Source organism: Delphinapterus leucas, unplaced genomic scaffold, assembly GCF_059928025.1.
Source record: "Delphinapterus leucas isolate spDelLeu-1000000601 "Yukka" unplaced genomic scaffold, BTC_Dleu_Yukka2 spDelLeu_asBTCV2_sq25, whole genome shotgun sequence".
NCBI lineage: Eukaryota > Metazoa > Chordata > Mammalia > Artiodactyla > Monodontidae > Delphinapterus > Delphinapterus leucas.
The window spans coordinates 10,394,961-10,422,174 of NW_028322234.1; the positions used below are offsets into that span (position 1 = coordinate 10,394,961).

At 49.3% G+C, this 27,214-nt stretch overlaps 1 protein-coding gene across 5 annotated transcripts in view; it reads right to left on the minus strand.

Moving 5' to 3' along the window:
- The window catches only part of RFX1 (regulatory factor X1), a 31,644-nt gene extending 19,335 nt beyond the window's left edge, over positions 1-12,309 (minus strand). For 3 of the 5 annotated variants that reach the window (XM_089905389.1, XM_089905390.1, XM_022558314.3), the window contains exons 1-2: positions 12,099-12,309; positions 4,964-5,343 (exon numbers count right to left, since the gene is read on the minus strand). In XM_089905389.1, coding sequence (XP_089761515.1) covers positions 4,964-5,285 — 322 coding nt within the window. In that variant the 5' untranslated portion in view covers positions 5,286-5,343; positions 12,099-12,309. Of the gene's footprint in view, positions 1-4,963; positions 11,768-12,098 lie in introns of those variants that run through there. The other 2 variants (XM_089905391.1, XM_089905392.1) reach the window with 2 other exon arrangements.
- Positions 12,310-27,214: the final 14,905 nt, after the last annotated feature.

Below are 27,214 nucleotides of genomic sequence, written 5' to 3' on the forward strand. Positions count from 1 at the left end.
CCCAAGGGACAGTGCCTGACAGAGGAGGCCCGTGGCAGGTTTGGCCTGGCTCAGGGTGGGCAGCGAATGGGGGGCTGGCCCCAGCCGCCTCCTAGGCCCCGGTGCCCTGATGAAAATGCCAAGGCTGATCCTTAAGCGGGACCCTGAGCAGTTGGAGGCCTGGGGACTTGCTGAGATCAAGCATCTGCCTGGGACAGGGAAGCCCTGGGAGCCAGTGTTGTTGCCCATCTCCTGCCTCTGGGGTAGCCCTCAAGGCCAGAATCCCCATCTTTGCCAGGCCAGGAGGGCATGCCGGGCAGGTGAGGTTCCAGAGTCTACTCTCTGGACAAGGGGCTTCCGATGTGTGAGCCCCTGTCTGCCTGTAGCCAGGGCAGGCTTCCTACCATTGTGTCTAGCCCTGGCTCTGAGTGTGTGTGTGTGTGCGCGCGTGCGTGCAAACTCCATTCTGGGCATGTGCACCAGACCAGAGAGGGCCCTGCTGTCTCAAGTCTCCAGTCAGGAAGCGGCAGCTGACTCCTGTCCCTTAACCTGATGAGTGTCTCTTCCTCCCTGGGCCTTGCACTTCCTCACTGAGACCTACTCAGGCCTCGAATGTCACGAGCTACTTAGGGGAAGACGGAGGGAAACCTGAGGCTCGACTCCAAGCTGGGACCCAGTTCACCACGGACAACAGATGGGGCAGTCATGGCCCTCTCCCTCCTGATCCTTTGCTCCCATCCTAACGATGATTTCAGTCAAAGGTTCTTTGCGGGGCCTGTGGACTCCTGCTGCCCCCAGCGTCCTGAGTCCCTTGTCTGCCCTGACCTCGGTTTCCCCATCTATGCTTGGGGACACTGACAAACACCCTCCATGTCCCTCTCCTGGACACAAGTCTTGTTGGACTCCCAAGGACTCCAGGTCAGAAGCAGGGAAGAGAGGCTGGACATGGTCCCTCCTCCAGCCCAGCCCTATCCCCTTCCACAGGCTCACTTTCGCTTTCCTAGGGACAGCTGGCGGGACCCTTCCACCCGGGTTTTGGGTGAGAGTCCGGTTGCCTCTGAGGACAGGGATTTATGGATCTAGAGGATTGCTCCTAAGCCGGGAAATTTGAGCTTCCTTCCCATCACCTCCAAAGTCACCTTAGGGCAGAGCTTGCAAGGATCGGGTTAGTTGAGCTGCTTCTGGTGCTGCTCCTGGCTGGCTTCCAGCCTAGGCTCCAGGTCTGGGTCCAGGGCCCCTCCCTGCCTCCTCCCTGCCACTCCCTGGGTCCCTGCTCAGCTCAGATTGCTTCTGGCTCTGGAGGAACCCCAGGCACCTTGCTGAAGCCTTTGCTGGTGTCAGTTACACCCCCACCTCCACCCCTAGGACTGGCTCACATGGCCCAAGGGCCACCCTTAGATAAAAGGGACACTAAAAGTGGGAGAGGGTTATGGAGGAACCCTAGGAAATCACGGCAAGGGGATGGCGGAGGGGTGAACGGAGCAGCACAAGTTCAGTGACAGGGCGCAACCCAACCTCCTCTTAGAACAAATCAAGGAAGCACTGCCCAGTAAGCCTTCCGGGGACAGGCTTGCTCCTGGCAGAACTGGGAGCAGAAGGGAAATGAAATTCCCCAGGACCACTGTGGAAGACAATTAAGCCACTGCCTGACCAAAGAAGGGAGGTTAAGATTCACGCCAACAGCCATTCACGCCAACACTGCAACCTGTCCACACTGAGTGCCCCACAGCAAGATGGGGGGACCAGGGGAGGAGGGAAACAAAGGCTTTGACCTGTAAGCACCAGGGACTCCCTGGGGGAGCGCTGGGAGGAGCTGGAGAAGACAAGGGGAAGGGAGGAGGTAGGCTGGGACTTGGGGTGTTCTGGGGCCTGGAGATGTGCCTCCATTGCAGACCCTTGTTCTGGGGACCCTGGACACCTGAAGCAGCAAAAGCCAGCACTCAGGAGGTTCAGGGCCAATAAGATGCCCTGTAGGCTACGAAAAGTCCTCCAGCAGTGACAGACAAGCCCTCCTACCTGCTCTTGGCTGCCCAGGGGCTAATGGGGTATGAGGACTGAGCTGGGTCAGGCCAGCATTCGCGAGGGATGAACCACCAGAAGGTCTGGGATGGGAGTGCTCCCGGCAGAGGGCAACGCGAGTGCAAAGGCCCAGAGACGAACTAAGCCTGGAAGGTTTGAGGAGCCACAGGAAGACCAGTGGGGCTGAAGCAGGTATGCTAGGGGGCAGGTTAGTACCAGGTAGGGCTGGGTGGCCAGCAGGCCTTGAAGGCCAGAGTCAGGAGGTTGGACACTTGTCAGCAGGGGCACAGGGAGTGTGGAGCTTTTTAAGCCCCTTCCTGTGAGCCACAGGGGGCCAGATCTCCTAGGGCCAAGAAAGGCCAGGCCAAGGTTTCTCAGAGAGTGCTCCCAGGGCCACCTGCCTTGGAATAATCTGGGTTGAGCTGGGACATGATGGAACCTAATCAAGAGCTGGCAAGAGGCTCCCTCTGGTTGCTGTGGGGGGAGGACTGTGAAGGGTATGAGCAGAGGCTGGACCAGGGTAGGGGGCCGTGGAGGTGGGAGAGGTGGTGGGTTCTGGCTGCATTTAGGAGGTGGAGCCAAGAGATCTTGCTTGCTCAAGGGTGGGTGAGACAGGGGACTTCCTTGGCGGTCCAGTGGTTAAGACCCTGCGCTCCCACTTCAGGGGCAAGGTTTCGATCCCCGGTCAGGGAACTAAGATCCCACGTGCCACACGGTACAGCCAGAAAAAAAAAATAAAAAAGGATGGGTAAGACAGGAATCAAGGCTGACCCAGACCTGGGGGTGATATTTACTAGGACAAGGAAGTCTCAATGGAGGCCAGATTTGAAGAAGGAAACAAATCCAGACTTCTATTTGGCCATGCTGGTTTGAGAGGTCCCTTTGATGGCTCCCAGGTAGCTAGGGCTCAGGGCTGAAGCCCAGGATGCAGACCTCAACATGGCACTGTCAGCATAAGAGGTGGCATCGCAAGCTGAGACACTGGACAAGGCCACCATGAAGGGAGAATCACTGGAGCAGAGAGGAGACGTCAGACCTGATGAGGTCATTGCTGACAAAGTCAGGGAGATGAGGAGGAAGGAGGGACGTGGGCAGAGACCAGGGCAGGAGGGCAGCTCTGGGAGGAGGGGGACCAGTGTGTCAGGCGCTGCCCAGAGGCTAAGGAAGAGAAGAACAGAGAGTGACCAGTGGATCGACAAGACAGGGGCCATGGGTGACCCTGACTAGGACTATGGCGAGGGAAGGTGCAAGTGGCTGAGGTGAGGGAGAAGAGACTATGGAAGGGAGCATGAATCCTTTGAGGAATTCGAACTTAAAGGGAAGAGAATCGGGCAGCAGCTGAAGGGGGTGCAGGGCCTGGGAGGCCCGGTTAAAATGGGAGCTGTTGCATCTTTTCAAGCAGGTGGAGAAGATCGGCAAGAGAGGGACCCAGTGAGGAGGCCAGGATGGCAGAAGCAAGTCTTGGAGGGGGCAGCCTGGAACAGGCAGGGGGCCGATTCACCCTTCCAGAAGCCAGAAAGCAGAGCTGGTGGGTGCAGATGGACCCCGGGTGCTGGGAGGCTGGCTGGGTGGGAGAAGGGGTCCTTCTTGTCATGTGATGATGCCTTGTCCCCAGAGAGGTCAGCAGCAGGGTCAGGGGTCAAAAGCACAGAGTGAGAGGGAGGTGACAGAGGTGAGAGATGCGGGAGTGGGTTTCTCGGACAGTGAGGGGTATGCTGGCTAGGAAATGTAGCAGGATCCCTGTGCAGCACCGAGAGCCCCCTGGAGATCTGTGGCCCGGTGACCCTGGCCACGTCCTTGGCCTGGCCTCACTCTGCACTCAGCTGACTCTTGCGTACCATCCCTCCACACCAGTCTGTGTGTTAAAGAGTCACTGTCCTGAGCCCCTGCGTGCCCCACCCCCTGGCCCTCCCTGGGGACCCCGACACAGCCAGGAGCCTCCAGGATGCTGCCGGGGCCCAGCTGCTTCTGTCCTGGTCCTAAGGGGCCATGTCAACTGCCACAAATTTTGACCCTTTATTGTCCTATGGTCCTAAACGCAGTCTTGACCTGCTCCTTCCGCAGCCTCCCAGGATGCCCTTAGGATCCCCACCACTTCCTTTTCCACTCTGGGAGGACCAGGGCCAGCCTCAACATGAGGTTTTGCTGCATCCTCCCCTCTACACAGAGCACATCAGAAACCACTAATGACGCCGAGCCCTGTTCGGAGCTCCACATTCTCCCTTAGGGGAGAGACTGCCTGTCGTGACCCTGTGCTCCCACTTCCCTCTGCTCAGCCCATCCCCATTCTAGAATAAGCGGGCATGGGGAAGATGCTCTAGGCAGGAACCATGGGTGCCATGACCCAAGCTTCCTGGTCATTTGCTCCACAGCCTCAAGGGGCGGCCACAGTGACAAACAGGAGCCCTTGGCCACATCACATGCTCACGAGCTCGCCCAGCCAAGAGCCCCGCTTGGCCTGAGTCTTGCCAAAAATGAAATGGGAGGGGAGGGGAAGTGGTCCCTCCAGGCCTCCCAGCGGACCTCCCTGAACTGCCACAGGGAGCACCTCACACGCAGCCCCTGAGCGCTTGAAGCTGTTATGATCCCTTTACGGATGATGGCTGTGTGTTCACCCTCCATCTCCAGCAGGCGTTTGCAAATTAACTCCACTGCCCAATCCTTTCTTCAAGTGACACCTTACTTGAGGATAGAGACAGAAACAGCTCTAAGAGCTGCCCCGGTGGGGAGGAGTTTGGGGGCACAGAGGCCTCCCTGCTTGGTCTGACTACTCCTTCCCCAGAGGTGCCCCCCAGATCCCACCTGGGAACCCCAGAGAGTTTAAAAGCTGCCCTCCTGGTAACAGGCATAATAAGTGACAATGGGAGGGCGCCAGGGTGCCCCGACATCCAGGATGCTAGGCTCCCCAAAACTCCCTTTGGGGTTGTTCACTGAGTGCCCTCGCTCTGAGCACGTGTCCACTTACCGGAGACGGTGACCACGATGTACTGCTGGGACGCCGGGGACGGGGCGGGTGTGCCGGCCGGCTGTGAGGGCGTGGGGGTGGCCGGGAGCTCTGTCACGTACTGCTTCTGGCCGCCCGGTGGCTGTGCCTGAGGCTGCGGACTCTGCAGCTCGGTGACATACTGGGGCTGAGGGTTGGCGGTGGTGGCGGGGGGCTGGGGGGGCTGGGGTGCTGCTGAGGCTGGTGGTGGCGGTGGCTGGGGCTGGGCTTGTGGAGGGGCCTGTGGCGGCTGGGATGGTTGCGGGGCTGCCTGTAGCTCAGTAACGTACGCCTGTGTTGCCATGCCAACAGTGGGGAAAATGATAATAAATAAGGCTTTTCTTTTTTTTTTTTTTTGCTTGCTTGGGAAGAAAGGTGGGGCGGGGCGGGGGAGAAGAGGAGGAAAAAACAAGAAGGAAAAACAAGAATTAATCTACAGGCAGAGGAAACCAGGGACAGCTCCTGGCTCCCTAGAGACACATTTGAGTTCATCAGTAACTTAATTAAATCCTGAGGCTGGTGGCAAGATATAACAAATCCATCACTGCAGGGCAACTAAGTATGGACTGGAGCTGGTCTGCACCTCTTCCACTCATCCCTGCCCAGGATTCCTGCCTTCTTCCTTCCTAGGCCCCAGTGCCTGGGGGACCCCTGTGCTGGGAGAGCTCCGGCTCTCACCCAAAAACAAATAATACAGCTCTCCTGAGGGCTCCTGCAGGCTGGGCACTGTGCTGAGCGCTTTCTTTACATTACTCAATTTTAATTTTTGTTTTTTGGCCGCGCCACGTGGCACGTGGGATCTTAGTACCCTGACCAGGGGTTGAACCCGTGCCCCCTGTAGTGGAAGTGTGGAGTCTTAACCACTGGACCGCCACGCCAGGGAAGTCCCTACATGACTTTTTTTTTTTTAAGCTTGTGGTTTTCTTTTTTTTTTAATTAATTAATTTATTTTTGGCTGCATTGGGTCTTCGTTGCTGCGCACGGGCTTTCTCTAGTTGCGGCGAGCGGTGCCCGGGCTTCTCATTGTGGTGGAGCATGGGCTCTAGGCACGCTGGCTTCATTAGTTGCGGCACGCGGGCTCAGTACTTGTGGCGCACGGGCTTAGTTGCTCCGCGGCATATGGGATCTTCCTGGACCAGGGCTCGAACCTGTGTCCCCTGCACTGGCAGTCAGATTCTTAACCACTGCGCCACCAGGGAAGTCCCCCCCCCTACATTACTTAATTTAAGACTTTGCAACCATCACATCTGAATTTGGGTTCCTTCTGCCAGAGGAGGAGCTGAGGCTCAGAGAGGTTGAGATTGCCCCAGGCCACACAGCAGGGAAGTGGCAGGACTGCATCTGAACCCTGGGCATTCTAAGCACTTGACTAGCTGGCTAATTGCCAGAAAGGAAAGTCATGGGGAAAGCTATCTCCCGGCCAACCTGTGCCAGTTCCCTAATTGCCTGCCATCTGGGCTTGGATCCTTGGCTGAGTATCATTCCCAGTGGGGTGCCAGACACAGGGATGCTGTTTGAGTCCAAAAAGCCTCCTGAGCTGCTTGCTGCCACAAAAGTGAGGGCAGCTATGGGTGGTGACACCAGATGTGAGCTCCTCAAGGAAAGTGGCCTTCTAGGACCAGGGGCAGCTGGGCTGGGAACAGGTCCTGGCCACAGGGCAGGCCCAGCAGCCCCCGCTGACCTCAGAATGGGGCCCACCTGACCAGGCAGAGGCAGCTTTTGTGGCTGCTAAAAGGTTGTGGTCCCTCTCCCAGGAGCTGGGTGAGGCACATGGTCTCTCTTGCCAAGGGGGAATGGGCCCTGGTTCAGGTCCAGGGGCGCTGTTCTGGGCTTTCCCACTGGGCAGGACGGAAGGGTGGCCTGCCAGGGACTCAGGCAGCAGGGGGAGCTTGCCCACCGGGAGAGGGAAGAGGCTACTGCCTGCCATGCACACAGAGAAGACATCTTCCCCCAGCCCCTGCACTTCCCAAACTCTTTTCTGCCAGCATTAGAGAGGCCCACCTCCTCCGGTCTCATGCTACTGGGTCCAAACTCTGGCCCAGATCAGGTGCTCAAGTCACTGCAGCTGATCAGCACCTGTCTGCCCAGTGTCAGACCCACCTCCACATGAACCCTGGCCTGTCTCTTAATTCATAAACGTGTAACTGACTTTCCTCCGGGCCTCAGTTTTCCCATCTGTCACCTGGGGATGATAAGAACACCTGTTTCATAAGGCTGTTGTAAAGATCCAATGTGATCAGCCCAGCACCCAATAAGCACTGAGAAATGGAAGTTGCTATTATTATTATTCATTCAACAAACATCCATGCCAGTTGGGGCTGGAAGGGGGAGAGAGACACAGTCCTCAAGCTCTTGGAAAGAGGTGCCAAGGGGGACTCTGACTCTGGTGTTCATCAGCCTCACCTGGGGAGTTAGTTAAATGCAGGTTCCTAGGCCCCACTGCCAGAGTCTGGGATGACCCTGGAGTTTGCTGTTTGAGCTAGTCCCCTGGATGATTCAGAGGCAGGTGGTTCTGGGGGCACTGAGAAACCCTGGCTTGGACCTTCCCAGCCCTAAGAGAGCTGGCCCCTAGGGGCCCCTCCCACCACAAAAGGGCTTTAAAAGCTCCACACTTGCTGGTGCTTTCTCCTCCTCGAGGTGCCAACCCTGCAGGCCTCCTCCCTTCCCCTCAGGGGCAGGGGGAGGTGGCGATGAGACAACTGAAAGGCTGAGCTCAAAAAGGGGAAGAGGGGCTTCCCTGGTGGCACAGTGGTTGAGAGTCTGCCTGCCGATGCAGGGGACACAGGTTCATGCCCCGGTCCAGGAAGATCCCACATGCCGCAGAGCGGCTGCGCCCGTGAGCCATGGCCGCTGAGCCTGTGCGTCCGGAGCTTGTGCTCCGCAACGGGAGAGGCCACAGCAGTAAGAGGCCTGCGTACCACAAAAAAAAAAAAAAAAAAAGGGGGGGAAGAGGAGATGGATAAAACAGTTAAACCAACTTCTCTGTTGGGAGACCTTCTCAGCACTGTCATTGTTAGTCTCCAGGAAGAATGATACAGAATGACATATTTCCCATAACTATTTCACCAGGGAACCCCCATTTTTTTGCCATTTGTGGAAGACTAGGTTAAGCAGAGTTCTGTAGGGTGTTCCCTAGAGAGGAATAAGTCACAAATATTTATACAGGATGAGGCATTCCCGGTCTATCTGAGCATGACTCAGCAGATCTGTTCCTTAGCAACGAAACTGCCAAAAAAAAGCACCAATGGCTGCACCTATCTTCAAAGCCAACACCTGTTTTTGGAGAATGTTTGAATCAATTCTTTAGGTCAGAGGCTGGCAAATTTCTGTGCAGTCAACATTTTTGGCTTTGAAGGCAGACAGCCTACTGCAATGACTCAGCTTTGCCCCTGGAGTATTAAAGTAGCCATGGACAATATGTAAACAAGCAAGTGTGGCTGTGTGCCAATAAAAGTTTATTTCTAGATACTTAGATTTGAATTTTCATAATTTTCACATATCATGATATATTAATCATGTCACAAAATATCAGTCTTAAAAATGTAAAAATCAGTCTTAGCTCACAGGCCATATAAAACAGGTGAAGGCTGTAGTTTGCCAACTGTTTTAGATGCCAGATACTTAACTGAATGGTTTACATCTTGGACAAGGCCCTCCCAAGGAAATGGAAAGAAAACCTCACTTCCCTCACTTGTAGACTGGCTTCAAAAATGAACTTTTGGGGGAATGGGGAAATTAAATATAATAATGTGTGTTTCCTTTATCCTCTATATCCAGTTTTTTTGTTTTTTGTTTTGGCTACACCATGTAGCTTGTAGGATCTTAGTTCCCCAACCAGGGGTTAAACCTAGGCCTCAGCAGTGAAAGCATGGAGTCCTCACCACTAGACTGCCAGGGAATTCCCTAGCCACTTAGTTTTTAAGACTTGTCAATAATTCCTCCAAAATAGATCCTAAGGCTGGGCATTTCCCTCCATCTTTATCAATACCATGCTAGTCTGGGCTACCATCATCTCTTGCCTGGACCCTCTCATCACTGGCTCCTGGCTTTACTCTTGCCTGTATAGTCTATAAGATCCTTTGAAAACACAAACCCTATCATGTCACTTCTCTATTGAGAAGGCTCTAAGGCGCCCCATCACAGAGAATAAAATCCAGAGCCCTCCCCATGACCCATAGGGCCGTGTGGGATCTGGCCCTTTCCCCTTTCTCATTCTGAATGTTCTAGCCACAATGTGGCTTCCCAAATGCTCCAGGCCTCCTGCTGCCTCAGGACCTTTGCACCAGCTCTTCCATCTACTGGCATGCTCTCCTCGCCTCCAGCTGCTGGCTCCTTATCACTCATGTCCTAGTTCATATGCCACCTTCTCAGGTCTCAAGTAACCCCCTTCCAAGCCCTCTGGAGTACATACTCCTGTTTTATTTTTTTCCTGGCCCTGTATCCTGTTTATTTTCCTCTTCCCTCCACGACCAGGAAGGTAAGCTTTCCCCAGGGGTGGAGATGTGACCTGCCTTGCCCATGACTCTATCCCCAGCTACTTAAACACTGACAAGCACACAGCTGGGGCTCAACTTTTACTGTCAAATGAGTGTCCACAATGCTGGGAACACACTGCTAGTGACTGTCAAAAGCCGGTTCAAATCTGCCCACTTGGTAAGACCTTGTGAAAAAGTTACTGCCTCCTGCCAGCAGCAAGCTTGTGCTACAGGGGCAGGTGATGTCTCCTGGTCCAGAACAGGCCCCTTAGGCCAGGAAGACTATGCGCTGTGTGGTTGCTATCTGGAGGCCGTGTCCCTAGTAGGTGGTGATGGGGAGGGGGGTGGATCCTGCCTAGCCTATCCCCTGTCTTCAGCCCCAAAATGCTGGAGCATGTGGCAGGAAGGGGAGGGAGAGACCCTTAGCTCCAGAGACACCCTTCCCAGGTCCCCACCTTTCCCATGACACCCACAGCCCCAGCTCATCCAGCTGCCTCCCGGAAGGTTGAGTCTGAGCCTGGGCCCAGGGAAAAATTTTCTTTCTGGCTACCTCCTAAAGCTGGAGAAGGGCCTTAGGAGAGTGACACTTTCCCACTAGAAACTAGAGTCCTAGCACTCAGCTTCCCGGGAGCCCAGTCATTGGCCCACACAGCAAGTGAGTCAAGCCTTAAAGCCACTAGGCTGTCACCCGATTCAAAATGATAAAAATAAATGCGAATGGTATAATTCCAAAGGCTGAGCAGGAAGCAACAGCCATCATAATAACAGTAGCAGCCAACATAGTTTGAGCAATTACTATGTATTTGATGCTCAACATGTATTCTTTTATGGGATCCACAGCATAGTAATATGAGATTAAAATCATTACCAATGATCACTGTCCCTAGTTTAGACGGGAGGAAACTAAGGTCCAGAGAAGTTAAGTTACTTGCCCAGGAGCATACAGCTAGAAAGCAGTTGATTGTTTCAAGGACAAGGGACCAAAGCCAGTGTTCCCTTCAGGAACCCCTCTGGGCTTGGGCCTTTCAAATGCATAAGATATAAGAACGGGGAGGGGCAGTTAACAAGACTAGATCACTTTCTGCTCAGAGCCCGCCTTTCTAACAGGTACCGATGACCTGGCAACTTGGTTATTTCTAGAGTTTAGAAATATTTCCCAGATCAGGTTATTTCCTGACCTGGGAAAAATCCCTGGAGAAGTGACACTCCCAAGCCTTATCTCAAATTCTTGAGGGAAAGCTTTGGGAGAACCTGAAACGTTCCTTCCCCCTGAAGTTTACTGATTGATTTTAAAAGAAAACGGCTGCAGCATGCACTCGGTTCTGCTGATGCCAAGCTCCAAAGCAAGACAGAGAATAAGCACAGTGGACTTGGCCCAGCTGCTGTTTAAAAAAAAAAAAAAAAAAATTCTTCCCCAAGCTGGCAGATCTTGTCCCGGCAAAGCAGTCACTCAGATTCTCCTCTAACAAATGTGGAACACTTCCCCTTCCCTCTGATCTCGGTGTCCCAGCTCCCTGCCCACGTGGCTCTGTAAACCGGTACCTCCTCAGTGACATGTGACCCAGTTGACACCAACTTGACTGACACAAAAACATGTGTCTAGCCAAGAGAAGCAGCGTCAGAAACTTCCTCAGGCGCCCTTTACTCCATCATTTACTTCCTTCCCCAAAGGAAGACCAGAATGGGCAGAACAGCTAGGAATGGTCCCATCTCCAGGAACAAGCCCCCTGCCCAGGGACAAGACGAGATCTTAGATCTTAGAGCTGCTCACATAGAAGCAATCAAGTTTCTGTTCTTCTAACTCAGTCACCCAAGATCACTCCTCTCTGCCATGGGCTTCGCTTTCTGCGAACCAAATCGTCCAGACTAAAGCCATACCCCTATCCCACAGCTTCATGAAATTGTCTACCTTCATCTCTTCTCAGAGAGAAGGCAGACTTAGGAGCGAACAGCATTGAAATCAAGACTAACAGTTAATCTATAAAAAACATTCAGAAAAAGTAGATAGGAGTAAAAAGTTCAAGAATGAGCCCTAGAGAAATTCCTGAAAGGAATTAGGAGTCCCTGAAATACAAAAAAGAGGCGATGGCAGTGATTCTCCCCACTTTACAGGATAGAAAACTGAGGCCTCACATGTGGTACACACTTGAGTCCTGGCAGGTTCTAAAGTGACAAAGCACAGGCGGCTTCCATCTCTTACGCGAGCAGGAATGCCTAGGGGGCAGCTGCCCCACCCAGTTCCCGGGGCACCGGCCGGTCCCGCCCACACCTTATGGCCCGGCCCCGCCCACTCACTTCGGTCCCGCCTCGCCCCTCCCTCGTTCCCATTGGCCCAGCCCTCCCAGTCCCGCCCCCTTGTGCCTCCCGACATATAAAAGCCCCCCGCCCTGGCTGGCCGGCCTACCTCCACTCGCCGTCTGCCTGCGAGCGCCCGCCCCTCGCGGGGGCCGGGCTGCGGGGCCCGGGGGCGGGTGGTGTAGCCCCAGCCGGGCCCCAGCCCCCTCCCCCACGGCCCCGACAGTCGCCGCCGCCATTTTGACCGCCCGCCCCTTCCCCCAAGATTATGATTACAGAGACACCCGCCGCCCGGGCCTCGCTGTCCTCCCCGGCCCGGACCGCCACCCTGGGGCCGCACGGGTTACCTCGGCTTCTCCCTACTTCTGTCCGCGGAAGGGCTTTCCACAGGTCTCGGAGGCGATGTTGGGAGGGGGACAGAACGTGCCGGGGTCCCCGGGCCGGGCCGGGGGGGTGGGGGTGGGGGTCGGCCGGTCGGTTGTTGTTGTTGACTCGCGTTGCCGGGTTGCTTGGTCGCCACGACTACCGTGGCTATGGCGCCTCCGTTTCCCTCACCGGGGCAACTGTTGCTACCCACCCTACTTACGTCACGCGCTGGGGGCGGGGTCCAGGGTGATTGGCGGCACTGGGAAAAGTGATTGGATGGCGCCAGGCCCTGCCGCTAAGCTATTGGCTCCAAGGCACGTCTTTCAACAGCCTCTCGACTTCCCGACGCTCTGATTCATCGGTGTGAATGTCCATCAAGGGAAACTAAGCCTTCAAAGGCAGAGGAGCCCGTCACTCCCTCAAGGAAGCTGCGGGCTAAGAATAAAGGGGTGGGGCCTGTAAGGTCGGGACTGGTTTGCGGCCGTAAAACTTGCCTTTTGGTTCGACTAAAGGGACGTCAATCTAGCCCAAAGGCTTGCCGCGCGCTCTCGCTGGAAGCTGTGCGCAGGCGCAGCACGCAAGGCCAGATGGGAGTGGTAGTCCGTTTCTGCGTACTTTAAACGCCTTACCAAATATGAAGTGCGAGAAAGTAAAGATCTTCCTTCAGACTTCTCCCTTCCCCTATGGGCCAGTTCTTGGCCTTGCGCGCTGACGTCACGGGAGGAATGCGGTGACGCTGCGCTGCTTGTCTGTGACGTTGGCGGCGGAGGCCGGGCTCGGGGTTCGATGACGTCACCGGGCGCTCTTTCCCTTCCCCTATTACCCTACGGTGGTAGGATGAACTTGGGGAGCCGAGACGGGCGGGGTTCGATCCCAGGGCCGCGATACCCACCGCCACCATTTCCGCCTAAATCCATCCCGCTCTCTCCCGCCTCCCCGCCCCATTGGACTCGGAAAGGTCACCGCTGCCGGGGCTACCGCGGCTGTCTCGGCCCTGTAGGAGGCGCGGGCCGACCTGGGAAAAGTCTCCCGCAGGCGAGGGAGACTTAATTAGCTGCTTATTCCGCGGGCGATAAGCAAAGGTCACCGTCCAGCCCCTCCCGGGGCAGCTCGGGTTGCTCAACCGACTCCACACAGCTCCCCCATCCTTCCCCCACTCCCACCCCGAGTCCTCCGTGCCTCAGTTTCTCTAGGGGAGGAGAAGAGACAGAAGCGGGGCTTGTACTAGGGTGAGCGTCTTGGGTGGAAAAACTCAATCATCAAGATGAATAACATTCTAATGAAGTATTGCAATATTTTTTAAATATCAAAATTAATGGGAAAAAAATAAATCCATGGTGAACAGAATAGCAAAATTTTAAATAAAGACGGGATCTGCCAGGACTGGGATTAGGGCGGGGTGAGTCATGCGAGTGCAAGGTCGAATCTTATCTTTTGCTTTTTGTTGACATTAATTTTTTTTTTTTTTCCTGGCAGTGACACACAGCTTGCTTCTTTCTACTTTTTTTTTTTTTCCTGGCAGCGGCACAGCTGGCCAGGATCTTAGTTCCCAGACCAGGGATTGAACCCCGGCCCTCCGCAGTGAAAGCGCAGAGTACTAACCACTGGACCGCCAGGGAATTCCCAATTTTGACTTTTAAAAATATCTCGATGACTAATTTTTTTGACAACCCTTAAGTTTTGTGTCCTAATCCCCACCAAAGAGGGAGGGAAAAGAAAGCAAAGTCTTGGAGCCTGAAGTTCTAATTCAGATTTTGCTGTGTGACAAATGAGAAAGTGGCTCCACCTCTCTGGGTTTATGTTTCCTAGTTCAACGAACATTACACTTTCCTCAGGCAAGGCCCTGCCTGTAAAAGTGAAAAAAGCAGACAAGTCCCTAGACTCTGCATTCTACTACAGGAGGAGACACAATAAGCAGTGAAATTAATACTCAAGATAGGTTCGTAAGAGCTGTGAGGCGCTACTATGTAGAAAATAATCAGAAAGGACTGATAATATAGCACAGGGAACTATACTCAATATTTTGTAATAACCTATAAGGGAAAAGGATCTGAGAAAGTGTATATATATATATGAATAACTTTGCTCTACACCTGAAACTAACACAACATTGTAAATCAACTATACTTCAATTTAAAAAACAACAACAACAAAGACTCTTAAAAAAAAAAAAAGCAACATTAGAGTGTGCGTGATAAGAGAGACCGCTGTAGCCCACGTAACCTGAGGAGGGGCTCATTCGAACTGCGCCTGAGTTGTAGAAAGCAAGCAAGCCCCACAAAGCGGAGGTGGAGGGAACTGCAGAAGCAAAGGCCTGGGGACTGGAACAAACATCTGGCAGGGGTGGAATTAGCAAAGAGGAAAGTGCCAAGAGGTGAGGTCAGAAATGTAAAGGTAGTCTGATGATTCTGCTGAAATCCTCCCAAGAACCCAGCAAAGCGGAATATTCCCCCCACTTGACAGGTAAGCAAACAAAGGCTCAGAAGGGAAAGTACCTCCTCTAGGATCATGTAACTGAAGGCAGCAGAACCCAGACAGCCTGTCTCCTTCTCTGGGACTTTCCAGTGTGCTTTTCTGCCCCTGGGTGTGACCCTCGATGGAAGACTAGAAGGGGCAGCCCCCGTCTGCTTGGAAATGCTAGCTGAGCCCCAAGAATTAATGAGACTTCCAGGCAGGAGGTGCCCGAGATAAACCCTGACTGGCAAAACAAGTCGCTCGACCCTTGCAGCTACTTCTGTGAGACAGGTTTGGGTGCCAGAGCCAGCCATGTTGGGTGGGGGAGTGCCAAGAAGCCCTATTTTTACTTCTCACCCATTTTCCCACCTTCCTGAAGTCCTTGAACCCCCAAGATGGGTACAATCAAGCCTGGAAATCATTTCTTCAATTAAAATTACTCATTATAAAACTTAATGGCAGGGAAGGCAGTGTGGGATTAGAAATGCTCTATATTTTTATCTGGTGGTGGTTGCACGGGTATATAGCTGTAAAAATTCCCTGAGCTCTCCCTTTAAGATCTGTGCACTTTATGTATGTTATACCTCGATTTGAAAGTTAAAACACACACACACTTATTAACCCATTGGAAGTAGCTCTCAACCAACTCCTTTCCGAAAATGTTGGTAATTAAAAGTAAGGAATTAAGCACGATCTTGCCTTCCCAGTAGTAACTTTTCATGGTCACCAAACAGTCTAAGAATGCCAGCTAAAAAATGTGGAAGGAGAGAATTCCCTGGCGATCCAGCGGTTAGGACTTCGCGCTTCCACTGCAGGGGGCCTGGGTTTGATCCCTGGCCCCATCCCTGCTTGGGAAACTAAGATCCCGCAAGCTGTGTGGCATGGCCAAAAAAACTGGAAGGAATGAGAGAATTAGAACAATCACCATTTTGCAGAAGCCAATAAATAATTGATTTGGGCAGTATTCATCGATGGGTGTTCTCAAACAGCGGGTGAGAAGATGTTGGGGAGCAAGATACGCCCAGGGTTCACTAGGTGTAGGGATGCAGACTTCATCACAGAGGCCAGACTGTCACCAGTGTTAGCTGCAGTGAAGCTGAGCATCACAGTAGAGGGACCCTTGGGCCTCCGGGGCCTCCTGATGTGATACCAGTGGAAGTTCACAGCTTCCCCTGGGACACATCTTGCCAAAATGTTAAACTTGACTCTGATCAGGTCTCTTGACCTAACATCCAGTTTGCAGGAAATGGGAAGCGTAGAGGAACAAGTTAAATGACATCAGGAAGCAACTGACAAACCCCAAGGGTGGAGTGTGCTACAGGACAACTGTCCCGGTGTCTTCAACGCGTCAGTCATGACAAAAAGGAGTGGGGGACTTCCCTGGTGATCCAGTGGTTAAGACTCCACGCTCCCACTGCAGAGGGCACAGGTTCCATCCCTGGTCGGGGAACTAAGGTCCTGCATGCCTCGCAGTGCGGCCAAAAAAGAAAAAAATAAAAGATTGGGGACTATTGTAGGGCAGGCGACATCATCGACATTTGAGGCCAAATTGTTCTTTGTCGCAGGGGGATATTTTGTGCACTGTAGAGTATTGAGCAGCATACCTGGCCACCACTCACTACATGCCAGGAGCACACAACCTCCCCAACCCCTCCCTTTGCCAGGTGTGACAACCGAGGATGTCTCCAGACACAGCCAAATGTCCTTGGAGATACTGCCCTGGAGGATGGTGGAGCAACTGACAGAAGGACCCAGGGTCCTCAGGCTGTCTGCCAGCAGAGACAAACATTCTCTCTTGTTTAAGCCAGTTATTGGATCCCTGTTAAATTGAGAGAACTACAACTTTGGTAATTCTCTTCCAAGTTTTTATATTCACTGAGTTTTGCACCAGATAAGAATGCTCATTGAAGCAGGAAGTTGGAAGCAATGTAGGTGTCCCTCCCTCAGGGACTAGAAAGATGAAATAAGAATGCTGAATGATAGAGTACTAATCTAACAGCGAAAGCAACAAAGTAGCTCTTAAAAAATGTGATGCTGATGCGGTGAAACTCAGACACTATAGCATTTTAAAATAAGGCAACCTTGCTCCTGACCCAAGAGTGAGAGGTCTTCATGGAGTTTTGCTAAAAGAGAGAAAAAAAGAAATTAAGAGCCATCCATTAATGTGCCAGTGAGTAATGAAATAAGAATCTGACACTTGGTGCATTGAAATGCAAACAAGATGTCCTTCTGTTATGCTGGAAATTCATCTTAAAAGCCTGTGCATTTCTGCTGATTAAACATGAGGTGTAGTGAATGATTAGCAGGCTTGTTCTTTTTTTTTTTTAAATTTTTAAAATTTATTTATTTTTGGCTGTGTTGGGTCTTTGTTGCTATGTGCGGGCTTTCTCTAGTTGTGGTGAGCGGGGGCTACTCTTCATTGCGGTGAGCGGGCTTCTCATTGCGGTGGCTTCTCTTGTTGCAGAGCGTGGGCTCTAGGCGCGCGGGCTTCAGTAGTTGTGGCACGTGGGCTCAGTAGTTGTGGCTCGCGGGCTCTAGAGCGCAGGCTTAGTAGTTGTGGCGCACGGGCTTAGTTGCTCCGAGGCATGTGGGATCTTCCCGGACCAGGACTTGAACCCACGTGCCCTGCATTGGCAGGCAGATTCTTAACCACTGTGCCACCAGGGAATCCCAGGGTGGTTCTTCTAACTTTTCAAACTATGTACACAGTAGGGTAAAAGAAATATATATATATATATATATATATATTTATTTATTTATTTATGTTTGATATATAAACACTGTGCAGATATATCCATGAATCTGATGCATGAAGACAATCTTCACGCGTGGAAGATGAGGAAGTCATATTCTATATCTGCACTGTCTTATATGGTAATTGCTAGTCCTGTGTGGCTATTTTTACGGGAGGGGATGCCTTTTATTTCTTTTTCTTGCCTAACTGCTCTGGCTAGGACTTTCAGTGCTATGTTGAATAGAAGTAGTGAGTGGGCACCCTTGTCTTGTTCCTAATTTTAGAGGAAAAACTTTCAGTGTTGAGTATGATGTTAGTTGTGGGCTTGTCGTATATGGCCTTTGTTACATTAAGTACATTTCCTCTGAATAGCAGTTTGCTGAGAGTTTTTATCAGGAAAGGATATTGAATTTTGTCAGATATTTTTTCTGCCTCTATTGAGATGATCACATGATTTTTATCCTTCATTTTGTTAATGTGGTTTATCACGCTGATTAATTTACAGGTGTTGAACCTCTTTGCATCCCTAGAATAAATCCCACTTGATCATGGTGTATGATCCCTTCAATGTATTGTTGAATTTGATTTGCTAATTTTTTTTTTTTTTTGGCCGAGCCACAGGGCATGCAGGATCTTGGTTCCCTGACCAGGGGTCGGACCCTAGTCCCTGCAGTGGAAGCTCAGAGTCTTAACCACTGGACTGCCAGGAAGTCCCTGATTTGCTAATATTTTGTTGAGAGTTTTTGCATCTAGCTTCATCGGGGATATTGGCCTGTAATTTTCCACGTGGCTATTAAAACTTAAAGAAAGTAAAATAAAATACAATGAAGAATTCAGTTCCTCAGTCTCACAGGAAACATTTTAAGCGCTCAACAGCCACATGTAGCTAGTGACTACTATATGGGAAAACACATTCTCATCATCAGAGAAAGTGCTATTGGCCAGCACTGCTCTAAACCAACTCTGAACAGATATTTCAGAGACTCGGGGAAATGTTAACATTCGCTTTGGTGTAAGATGATACTGAAGAATGACTGTATATTTTGTTAGGTGTGAAAATGGCATTATATTATGTAGGAAAATGTGTGTTGTAGTATTTAGAGATGAAAAATGGTGTCAATAAGGTTGAACAGAGATGGTGTGTTTAAAGAACCTAGGACAAAGCCAGACATGTAGCAAATCCTCAATAAATGTTAGTGGTCAGTAATCTTAAGAGTTTAGGGAAATGACAGATCGGGAAAAAATATTTACTACACGTTTCATAACCATATGGTAAGCTTCCTTAACATATAAGAACTGCTAGGGGAGTTCTGGTGGCCTAGTGGTTAGGATTCTGGGCTTTCACTGCCGTGGACCGGGTTCAATCCCTGGTCAGGGAACTGAGATCCTGCAAGCTGCATGGAGTGGCCAACAAAACAAAACAAAACAAAACAAAAGAAGGGACTTCCCTGGTGGCCCAGTGGTTAAGAATCCGCCTGCCAATGCAGGGGACACGGGTTTCAGCCCTGGTCCAGGAAGATCCCACATGCCATGGAGCAACTAAGCCCGTGCACCACAACTACTGAGCCCACATGCCACAACTACTGAAGCCTGTGCGCCTAGAGACCGTGCTCTGCAACAAAGAGAAGACACCTCAGTGAGAAGCCCACGTACTGCAACAAAGAGTATACCCTGCTCGTGGCAACTAGAGAAAGCCGGCTCGTAGCAACCAAGACCCAACGCAGCCAAAAATAATTAACTAATTTTTTTAAAAAAGAAAAAAATTAAAAAAAAAAAACTCCTAGAAATCAGGAAGGAAAAGATCAACAACCTGAAAGAATAATGGACAAGGAAGGTGACCAGAGAGGAAAAAGAAAACTATAAATAGCTCTTAAACACATGGAAATATGGAAACATGTTCTGCCTTGCTTGTGGTTAGGCAAATGCAAATTTTCTCTACTCTGAGATACCACTTTTCACTTGTTCTTTTGGCAAAAATCCAAAGTTTGATAATATTCTATTGGTGAAGCTGAAGGGAAACAGGACTCTTATCCATTGCTGGAGGGAGTGTGAATTAATCTAACCCTCAAGGAAGGAAATCTGGTAATATCTGTAAAAATTACAAATGCACATAATCTTCGAGCCAGAAATCTCACATTGCAGAATTTATATACAGATACACTTGCATACGTGTGAAATGACATTTGTGCAAGGTTCTTCACTGCAGTGTTAACCTAAGAACAAACGAATGAAAAACTGTCTGTCTCTGGCAGTGAAATTAACCATGGGGTATCTACATGGCAAAATACCATCCGGCTGTAGAAAATGACAAGGATGCATAAAGAGAGCTTCGGAAAGGGGAGCACTCCAGCATTTGTTGTTAAGTTGGGGGGGGGTGTGGAGGAGGAAGGTGCAGAAGAATATGTAAAACATGTTACCTTGAACTGAAATTCTGACACATTCTACCACATGGATGAACCTTGAATGATTACGCTAAATGCAAGAATCTAGACGCAAAAGGGAAAGTCCTGTGTCGTTCCAATTTGCAATGTACCTTGAAAAAGCAAATTCATAGAGACAAAATGTGGAATGGTGGTTACCAGGAGCTGGGAGAGGGAGGAATGGGGAGTACCTGTTGAACTGGGTACAGAGATCAGTTTGGGAAGATGAAAAATTTCTGGAGATGGATGATGGTGATAATTGCATGACAATGTGAATGTACTTAATGCCACTGAACTTTATACTTAAAAATGGTATATTTTATGTTATATATATTTTACCACAATAAAAAACCCAACATTTTAATGCTACCTTTAATGTAAAAGCAGGTGTGTGTGTGTGTGTTGGAGGGGGTGGAGGGATAAGGACTTGTATTCATATTTCTTTTCATATGTGCACAGAAATTCCAGAAAGATACTCAGGAAATCAAGAGCAGTGGGTTACCTGTGGGTGAAGAGAGGGGAACTAAGACTTGGGAGGGAGATACTGCAGCATAAACCTTATACTTTTCAGTTTTTGAAGCCCATGAATGTATTAACTGTTCAAAAATAAAATTAACTGGACTTTCCTGGTAGTCCAGTGGGTAAGACTCCACACTCCCAAAGCAGCGGGCCCAGGTTTGATCCCTGGTCGGGGAACTAGATCCCACATGCATGCCGCAGCTAAGAGTTCACATACCACAACTAAGAAGTCCGCATGTTGCAACTATGAGCCCGCATGCCGCAACTAAAAGATCCCGCGTGCTGCAACTAAGACCTGGTACAGCCAAGAATTAAATAAATAAAAAAATAAAAATAAATAAAATTAGTTAACAAATTAGGAGAATGGCTTTATTTAGGATTGATTGGTAAGATTTGAGTGCTTTTTTTTTTTAAAGATCTGGGTTGTGGGTGTTTTTTTTAATATAAATTTATTTATTTATTTATTTATTTTTGGCTGTGTTGGGTCTTAGTTGCTGCACACGGGCTTTCTCTAGTTGCGGCGAGCGGGGGCTACTCTTCATTGCGGTGCGCGGGCTTCTCATTGCGGTGGCTTCTCTTGTTGCGGAGCACAGGCTCTAGGCGCACGGGCTTCAGTAGTTGCGGCACGTGGGCTCACTAGTTGTGGATCACGCTCTGGACTGCAGGCTCAGTAGTTGTGGCACATGAGCTTCGTTGCTCTGTGGCATGTGGGATCTTCCCGGACCAGGGCTGAAACCCGTGTCCCCTGCATTGGCAAGAAGATTCCTTTTTTTTTTTTTTTTTTTTGTGGTACACGGGCCTCTCACTGTTGTGGCCTCTCCCGTTGCGGATGGAGCACAGGCTCCGGACGCGCAGGCTCAGCGGCCACGGCTCACGGGCCCAGCCGCTCCGCGGCATGTGGGATCTTCCCGGACCGGGGCACGAATCCGTGTCCCCTGCATCGGCAGGCGGACTCTCAACCACTGAGCCACCAGGAAAGCCCTGGCAGGCAGATTCTTAACCACTGTGCCACGAGGGAAGTCCCTTAAGTGCATTTTTATGCTGCCCATGATAATGGTGGTGGTGGTGATGACAGTAACAATAATGATATTGGCAGCAGATAACATTTCCCAATTCTTATATATGAGTTTCCTATGGCTGCTGTAACAGTTCACCACAATTGGGTGGCTTACAGCAGTGGAAATTTATTCGCTCACAGTTTTGCAGGCCAGAAGTCTGAAATCAAAGTGTCAGCAGAGCTGTGGCTCGTGCCCAAGGCTCTAGGGGAAGATCTTTCATTCTCTTGCAGCTTTTGGTGGCTCCTGGCATGACTTGGCCTCTTTGGCTACATCACTCCAATCTCTGCTTCTATCTTCACTTGGCCTTTTCTCTTCTGTCTCTGTCTATTAACACTTGTCATCGGATTTAGGGCCCACCCAGATAATCCAGGATGATCTCATTTCAGAGTCCTTAATTATATCCACAAAGATCCTTTTTTCCAAATAAGATCACATTCACAGGTCCTGCGATATATCACCAGGAGGTGATCACCATTCAACCCTCTGCACTTGGGTGTTATGCCCAGTGCTAAGCGCTTTGCATAATTTCACCCAAGTCCTCAAACAACCCCATAAAGTAGATATGCTTATTATCTACATCTTCCCAATGAACTCATAGAGGTGCAGCGCCTTGCTCGCAGGAAGTGGGATTTGCACTCAGCTGTGATGGGCTCAAAATTCTGATTCTGTGTGAGGCACAAAAGAAGCTTCTGGTTCTGGGACAGTCAGTTAAAGTCAAACAGGCAACAAATATTTCCTGACGTGTTTGTTCATCAGCAGCCCCTGGGCCAGGATTGGGGATATGGAGAAAAGGGCAGAAGGGTACATCCGTAGAGAGCGGCCAGGAGAAGAGGCAGAGGAGGGGAACATATTATTCATCAACCCTTTTGAAGCAGTACAGTCAGATACGACTCCTGTCTTCTGGAGCGTTGTCCTTGGCCTTGGGGGCAACCAAGGCCAGGAGTCTGTCATGAAGAAAAGGACAAAGGAATAAAGTTCAAATCCAAAAGGGATGTGTCAAGTAGACATAACATTTAAGGGGCTTCCCTGGTGGCACGGTGGATAAGAATCCACCTGCCAATGCAGGGGACACGGATTCGAGCCCTGGTCTGGGAAGATTCCACATGCTGAGGAGCAGCTAAGCCCATGCACCACAACTACTGAGCCTGAGCTCTAGAGCCCGCGTGCCACAACTACTGAGCCCATGTGCCGCAACTACTGAAGCCCGCACGCCTAGAGACCACACTTCACAACAAGAGAAGCCACCACAATGAGAAGGCCACACACCACAATGAAGAGTAGCCCCCGATCGCCACAACTAGAGAAAGCCCTCGTGCATCAACAAAGACCCAACACAGCCAAAATAAAAATAAAAATTTTAAAATTAAAAAAAAAACATTTAATTAAACAGCACTTACTGCATGCCACAGGCTGTTTTAAGAATTTGACGCACTCATTGAATCCTCCTTGTTTTACAGGTGAGGAAACCAAGGCACAGAGAGCTTAAGTGACTTGCCGAAGGTCACACAGCAGGAACTAGGCAGACATGGGATTCGAACCCCGCTCTGCCCATCACCAGAGCCCTTATTGTTGTTTTTTTGTAAATTGAGGTGAAATTTTAAAATATATAATATAAATAATTAAATAGGACTGCACTTCCACTGCAGGGGGTACAGTTCCGATCCCTCACTGGGGAAGCTACACAAGCTGCACGGTGTGGCAAAAAACAAAAAACAAAAATAAATAAATAAATAAATTGAGGTGAAATTGACATATAAAATTAACCGTGGTAAAGTGAACAATTCAGTGGTATTTATTATATTCATAATGTGCAACCACCACCTCTGTCTAGATCCAAAATGTTTTCGTCACCCCAGAGACATACCGGTAGGAATTACTCCTGATTCCTCCCTCCTCCCAACCCTTGGCAACCACTAGTCTGCTTTCTGTCTCTATGCGTGTGCCTATTCCAGACATCTCCTATAAATGGAATTATCCACTATGTGACCTTTGGTGTCTGGCTTCTTTCACTCAGCATAATGCTTTCAAGGTTCATCCACATTGTAGCATGTGTCATTGCTTCGTTCCTTTCTAGGCTGAGTGATATTCCATTGTATGGATGGACCATATTTTGTTTATCCAGTCATCTGTTGATGGGCATCAGGGTTGTTTCCACTTTTTGGCTATTGTGACTAGTGCTACTATGAACATGCATGTACATGTAACATTAAAATGGTCAATTTTGGGCTTCCCTGGTGATGCAGTGGTTGAGAGTCCGCCTGCCGATGCAGGGGACACAGGTTCGTACCCCGGTCCGGGAAGATCCCACATGCCACGGAGCGGCTGGGCCCGTGAGCCATGGCCGCTGAGCCTGGGCATCCGGAGCCTGTGCTCCGCAACGGGAGAGGCCACAACAGTGAGAGGCCCGCGTACCACACACACACAAAAAAGGTCAATTTTATTTCATATGAATTTTACCTCAATATATTTTTTTTAAAGTGATGCTGTCAGCTGAGAAGGCCCAGAAGCAACAACATCAACTCCCACCCTCAGTAGCAATGAGCAGACTCAGCATCCAGGTCTTGGCTTCTCAATGCCACTCTCCAGTAAAGGGAACACAGGCTCCTTGGGAAAATGGCTGATACTAGGACTGGGGCAGGGGAAATGCAACATGAGCCTGGAACATCTTGTGGTGCCAGACAGTAAGAAAGTACTTAAAAAAAAATATATATATATATATATATATATAGAGAGAGAGAGAGAGAGACAGAGAGACAGACAGACAGAGAGACAGAGAGACAGAGACAGAGAGAGATAGTCATGTCAAAAGAGCAGTGCCTGAAAGAAAATGCTTAGAGCAGAGACCAATTGAAAGAGCTCCCAATGGCCAAAGCTGGAACAATTTGGGTGGTGAAATAAATAATAATAGTATTGAATTTTAACCCAAAGAATAAAAATAACTATTCATGAGTCCATATTGGTATAAACAAATAATTGCACAAGTAAATAAATGGAGATGAAACAACTCTTCCTTACAGAAGAATTCCAAATAATAAATAATAGCATATGCACACGATCCACCAATGAATGCTAATATCAGTGGGTGGAACGGGAAACAGGATCTTTGCATAGCCTCAAAGCATTTATTAGTTAGTATAGTTTTAACATATGTCCACAAATTCTTCCATACTCCTCCTCCCAGATGGTGGAGTTTAATTTCCCTGCTCTGGATGGAGGCTGGGAATGTTCTGTTTCTGGACCCGAGGGGTGGATGCAGAAGTGTGTTCAGTTTGTGAAAATTCTTCCAGGTGTCCACTGATGATCTGGGCACTTTTCTGTATGTGCCCAGATCTGTATGAACTTTGATAAAAAGTTCAACTTGTTAGAATGAAAAAAAAAAAAGGAAAAAAAAAAGATATAGACTCAGTTATGTTTCAGAGATTCAGTTATCTGTTTCAGAGATGCCCAGGTTGGTGTTAAAACTAATTAAAAGCAGGGAATTCTCTGGCGGTCCAGTGGTTAGGACTCCGAGCCCTCAATGCAGAGGGTCTGGGTTCAATCCCTGCTTGGGGAACTAAGATCGCATAAACCATGCGGCATGGTGACAAAAAAAAAAAAAAAAAAAAAAACGAATAAAAAGCAAAGAAGTGGTGATGGCTGAAGTCAGGATGGTGGCTACCTCTGTAGGGGAGAAATTGTGACTGGGGATGCGGGGCGGGGGGGCTTGACACCTGTGGTGCTGGCACTGTCCTTCTTCTTGATCTGGGTAATGATGACATGAGTGTTTAAAAAAATCATTATTTTTTAAATTGAGCGAATTGCAATGTTTTTCACATTTTGGTGGTGTCCTGGAGCCGGCTTATACTGACTTGTGAAAACTGATTGTTACCTTTTCAGGAATTTGGCAACATCACACTGATATCACGCTGGTAGCTTGAAATTGGCCAGAAACCTATAACTGGTATAAATCAGGGCCTTTTTTTTTTTTTTTTTTTCCCGGAGAGCCCATTGGGGTTTACTTGTTTTGTTTTGTTATTTTTTTTAATATTTTTAAAAAGTGAAGTATAGGGGACTTCCCTGGTGGCGCAGTGGTTAAGAATCTGCCTGCCAATGCAGGGGACATCCCTGGTCTGGGAAGATCCCACATGCCGCGGAGCAACTAATCCCGTGTGCCACAGCTACTGAGCCCGTGCTCTAGAGCCCACGAGCCGCAACTACTGAAGCCTGCACACCTAGAGCCCCCGTGCTCTGCAGCAAGAGAAGTCACCGCAATGAAAGGCCCGCGCACCGCAACGAAGAGTAGCCCCCGCTCGCAGCAACTAGAGAAAACCTGCATGCAGTAATGAAGACCCAACGCAACCAAAAATAAATAAAATAAAATAATTTATTTTTAAAAAAATTGAAGTATAGGGACTTCCCTGGTGGTCCAGTGGCTAAGGCTCCGTGCTCCCAATGCAAGGGACCCGGGTTCAATCCTGGTCAGAGAACTAGATCCCGCATGCCACAACTAAAGATCCCGCGTGCTGCAACTAAGGCCTGGTGCAGTCAAATAAATAAATAAATAAATATTTTTAAAAAATTATTTAAAAAATTGAAGCGTAGTTAATTTACAATGTGTTAGTTTCAGATGTATAGAACAGTGATTCAGTTTACACACATATATATATATGTGTGTATATATATATATATATATATACATATATATATTCTTTTTCAGATTTTTTCCCTTATAGGTTATTACAAAATATTGAGTATAGTTCCCTGTGCTATACAGTAGGTCCTTGTTGGTTATCTATTTTATATATAGTAGTGTGTATATGTTAATCCCAACCTCCTAATTTATCCCTCCCCCACCCCTTTCCCCTTTGGTAATGATAAGTTTGTCTTCTGTCTGTGGGTCTATTTCTGTTTTGTAAATAAGTTCATTTGTATCTGGAAAGCCCACTGTTAAACATTGCCCAGCACACGACAGTTCCTCTCTGTATATGATATTAGTTAAACGTTTAAAAATTATATTTAAAATTATGGTAACATACACATAACATGAAATGTACCATCTTAACCATTTTAAGTGTCCAGTTCAATGACATAAAGTACATTCACATGGTCGTGCAACCATCACTACCATCCATCTCTACAACCCTTTTCATCTGCGAAACTGAAACTCTGTTCCCATAACAATTTTTTAAAAAATAAATTTACTTATTTATTTTTGGCTGCATTGGGTCTGTTGCTGCACGCAGGCTTTCTCTAGTTGCGGCGAGCGGGGGCTACTCTTCGTTGCGGTTCGCGGGCTTATTGCAGTGGCTTCTCTTGTTCGGGAGCATGGGCTCTAGGCGCGCGGGCTCAGTAGTTGTGGTGCATGAGCTTAGTTGCTCTGTGGCATGTGGAATCTTCCCGGACCAGGCCTCGAACCCGTGTCCCCTGCATTGGCAGGCAGATTCCTAACCGCTGCACCACCAGGGTAGTCCCAACATTTTTTTTAATCCTTAAAAATTTTCCCTAGGGGGAGGGATACATTTGGAGATTGGGACTGACATACACACACCACTACAAATAAAATAGATAACTAATAAGAACCTCCTGTATAGAACAGGGAACTCTACTCAATACTCTGTAATGGCCTATATGGGAAAAGAATCTTAAAAAACAGTGGATACATGTGTATGTATAACTGATTCACTTTGCTGTGCACCTGAAACTAACACAACATTGTAAATCAACTATACTCCAATAAAAATCAAAAAAAATATTTTTTCCCTTGGAGAGCATGAGCTCTGGAACCAGAGGCTCTGTTTGAACCCCAACTCCCACCTCCACTTACTAGCTGATCTTGGGCACCTTAGGTCACTCTTCTGTATCCTCACCTGTAACCTGGAGACAGTCTTAGTCCTAGTCTCATAGTCCAGTGGCTCTTAAAGTTGTGGTTTCTG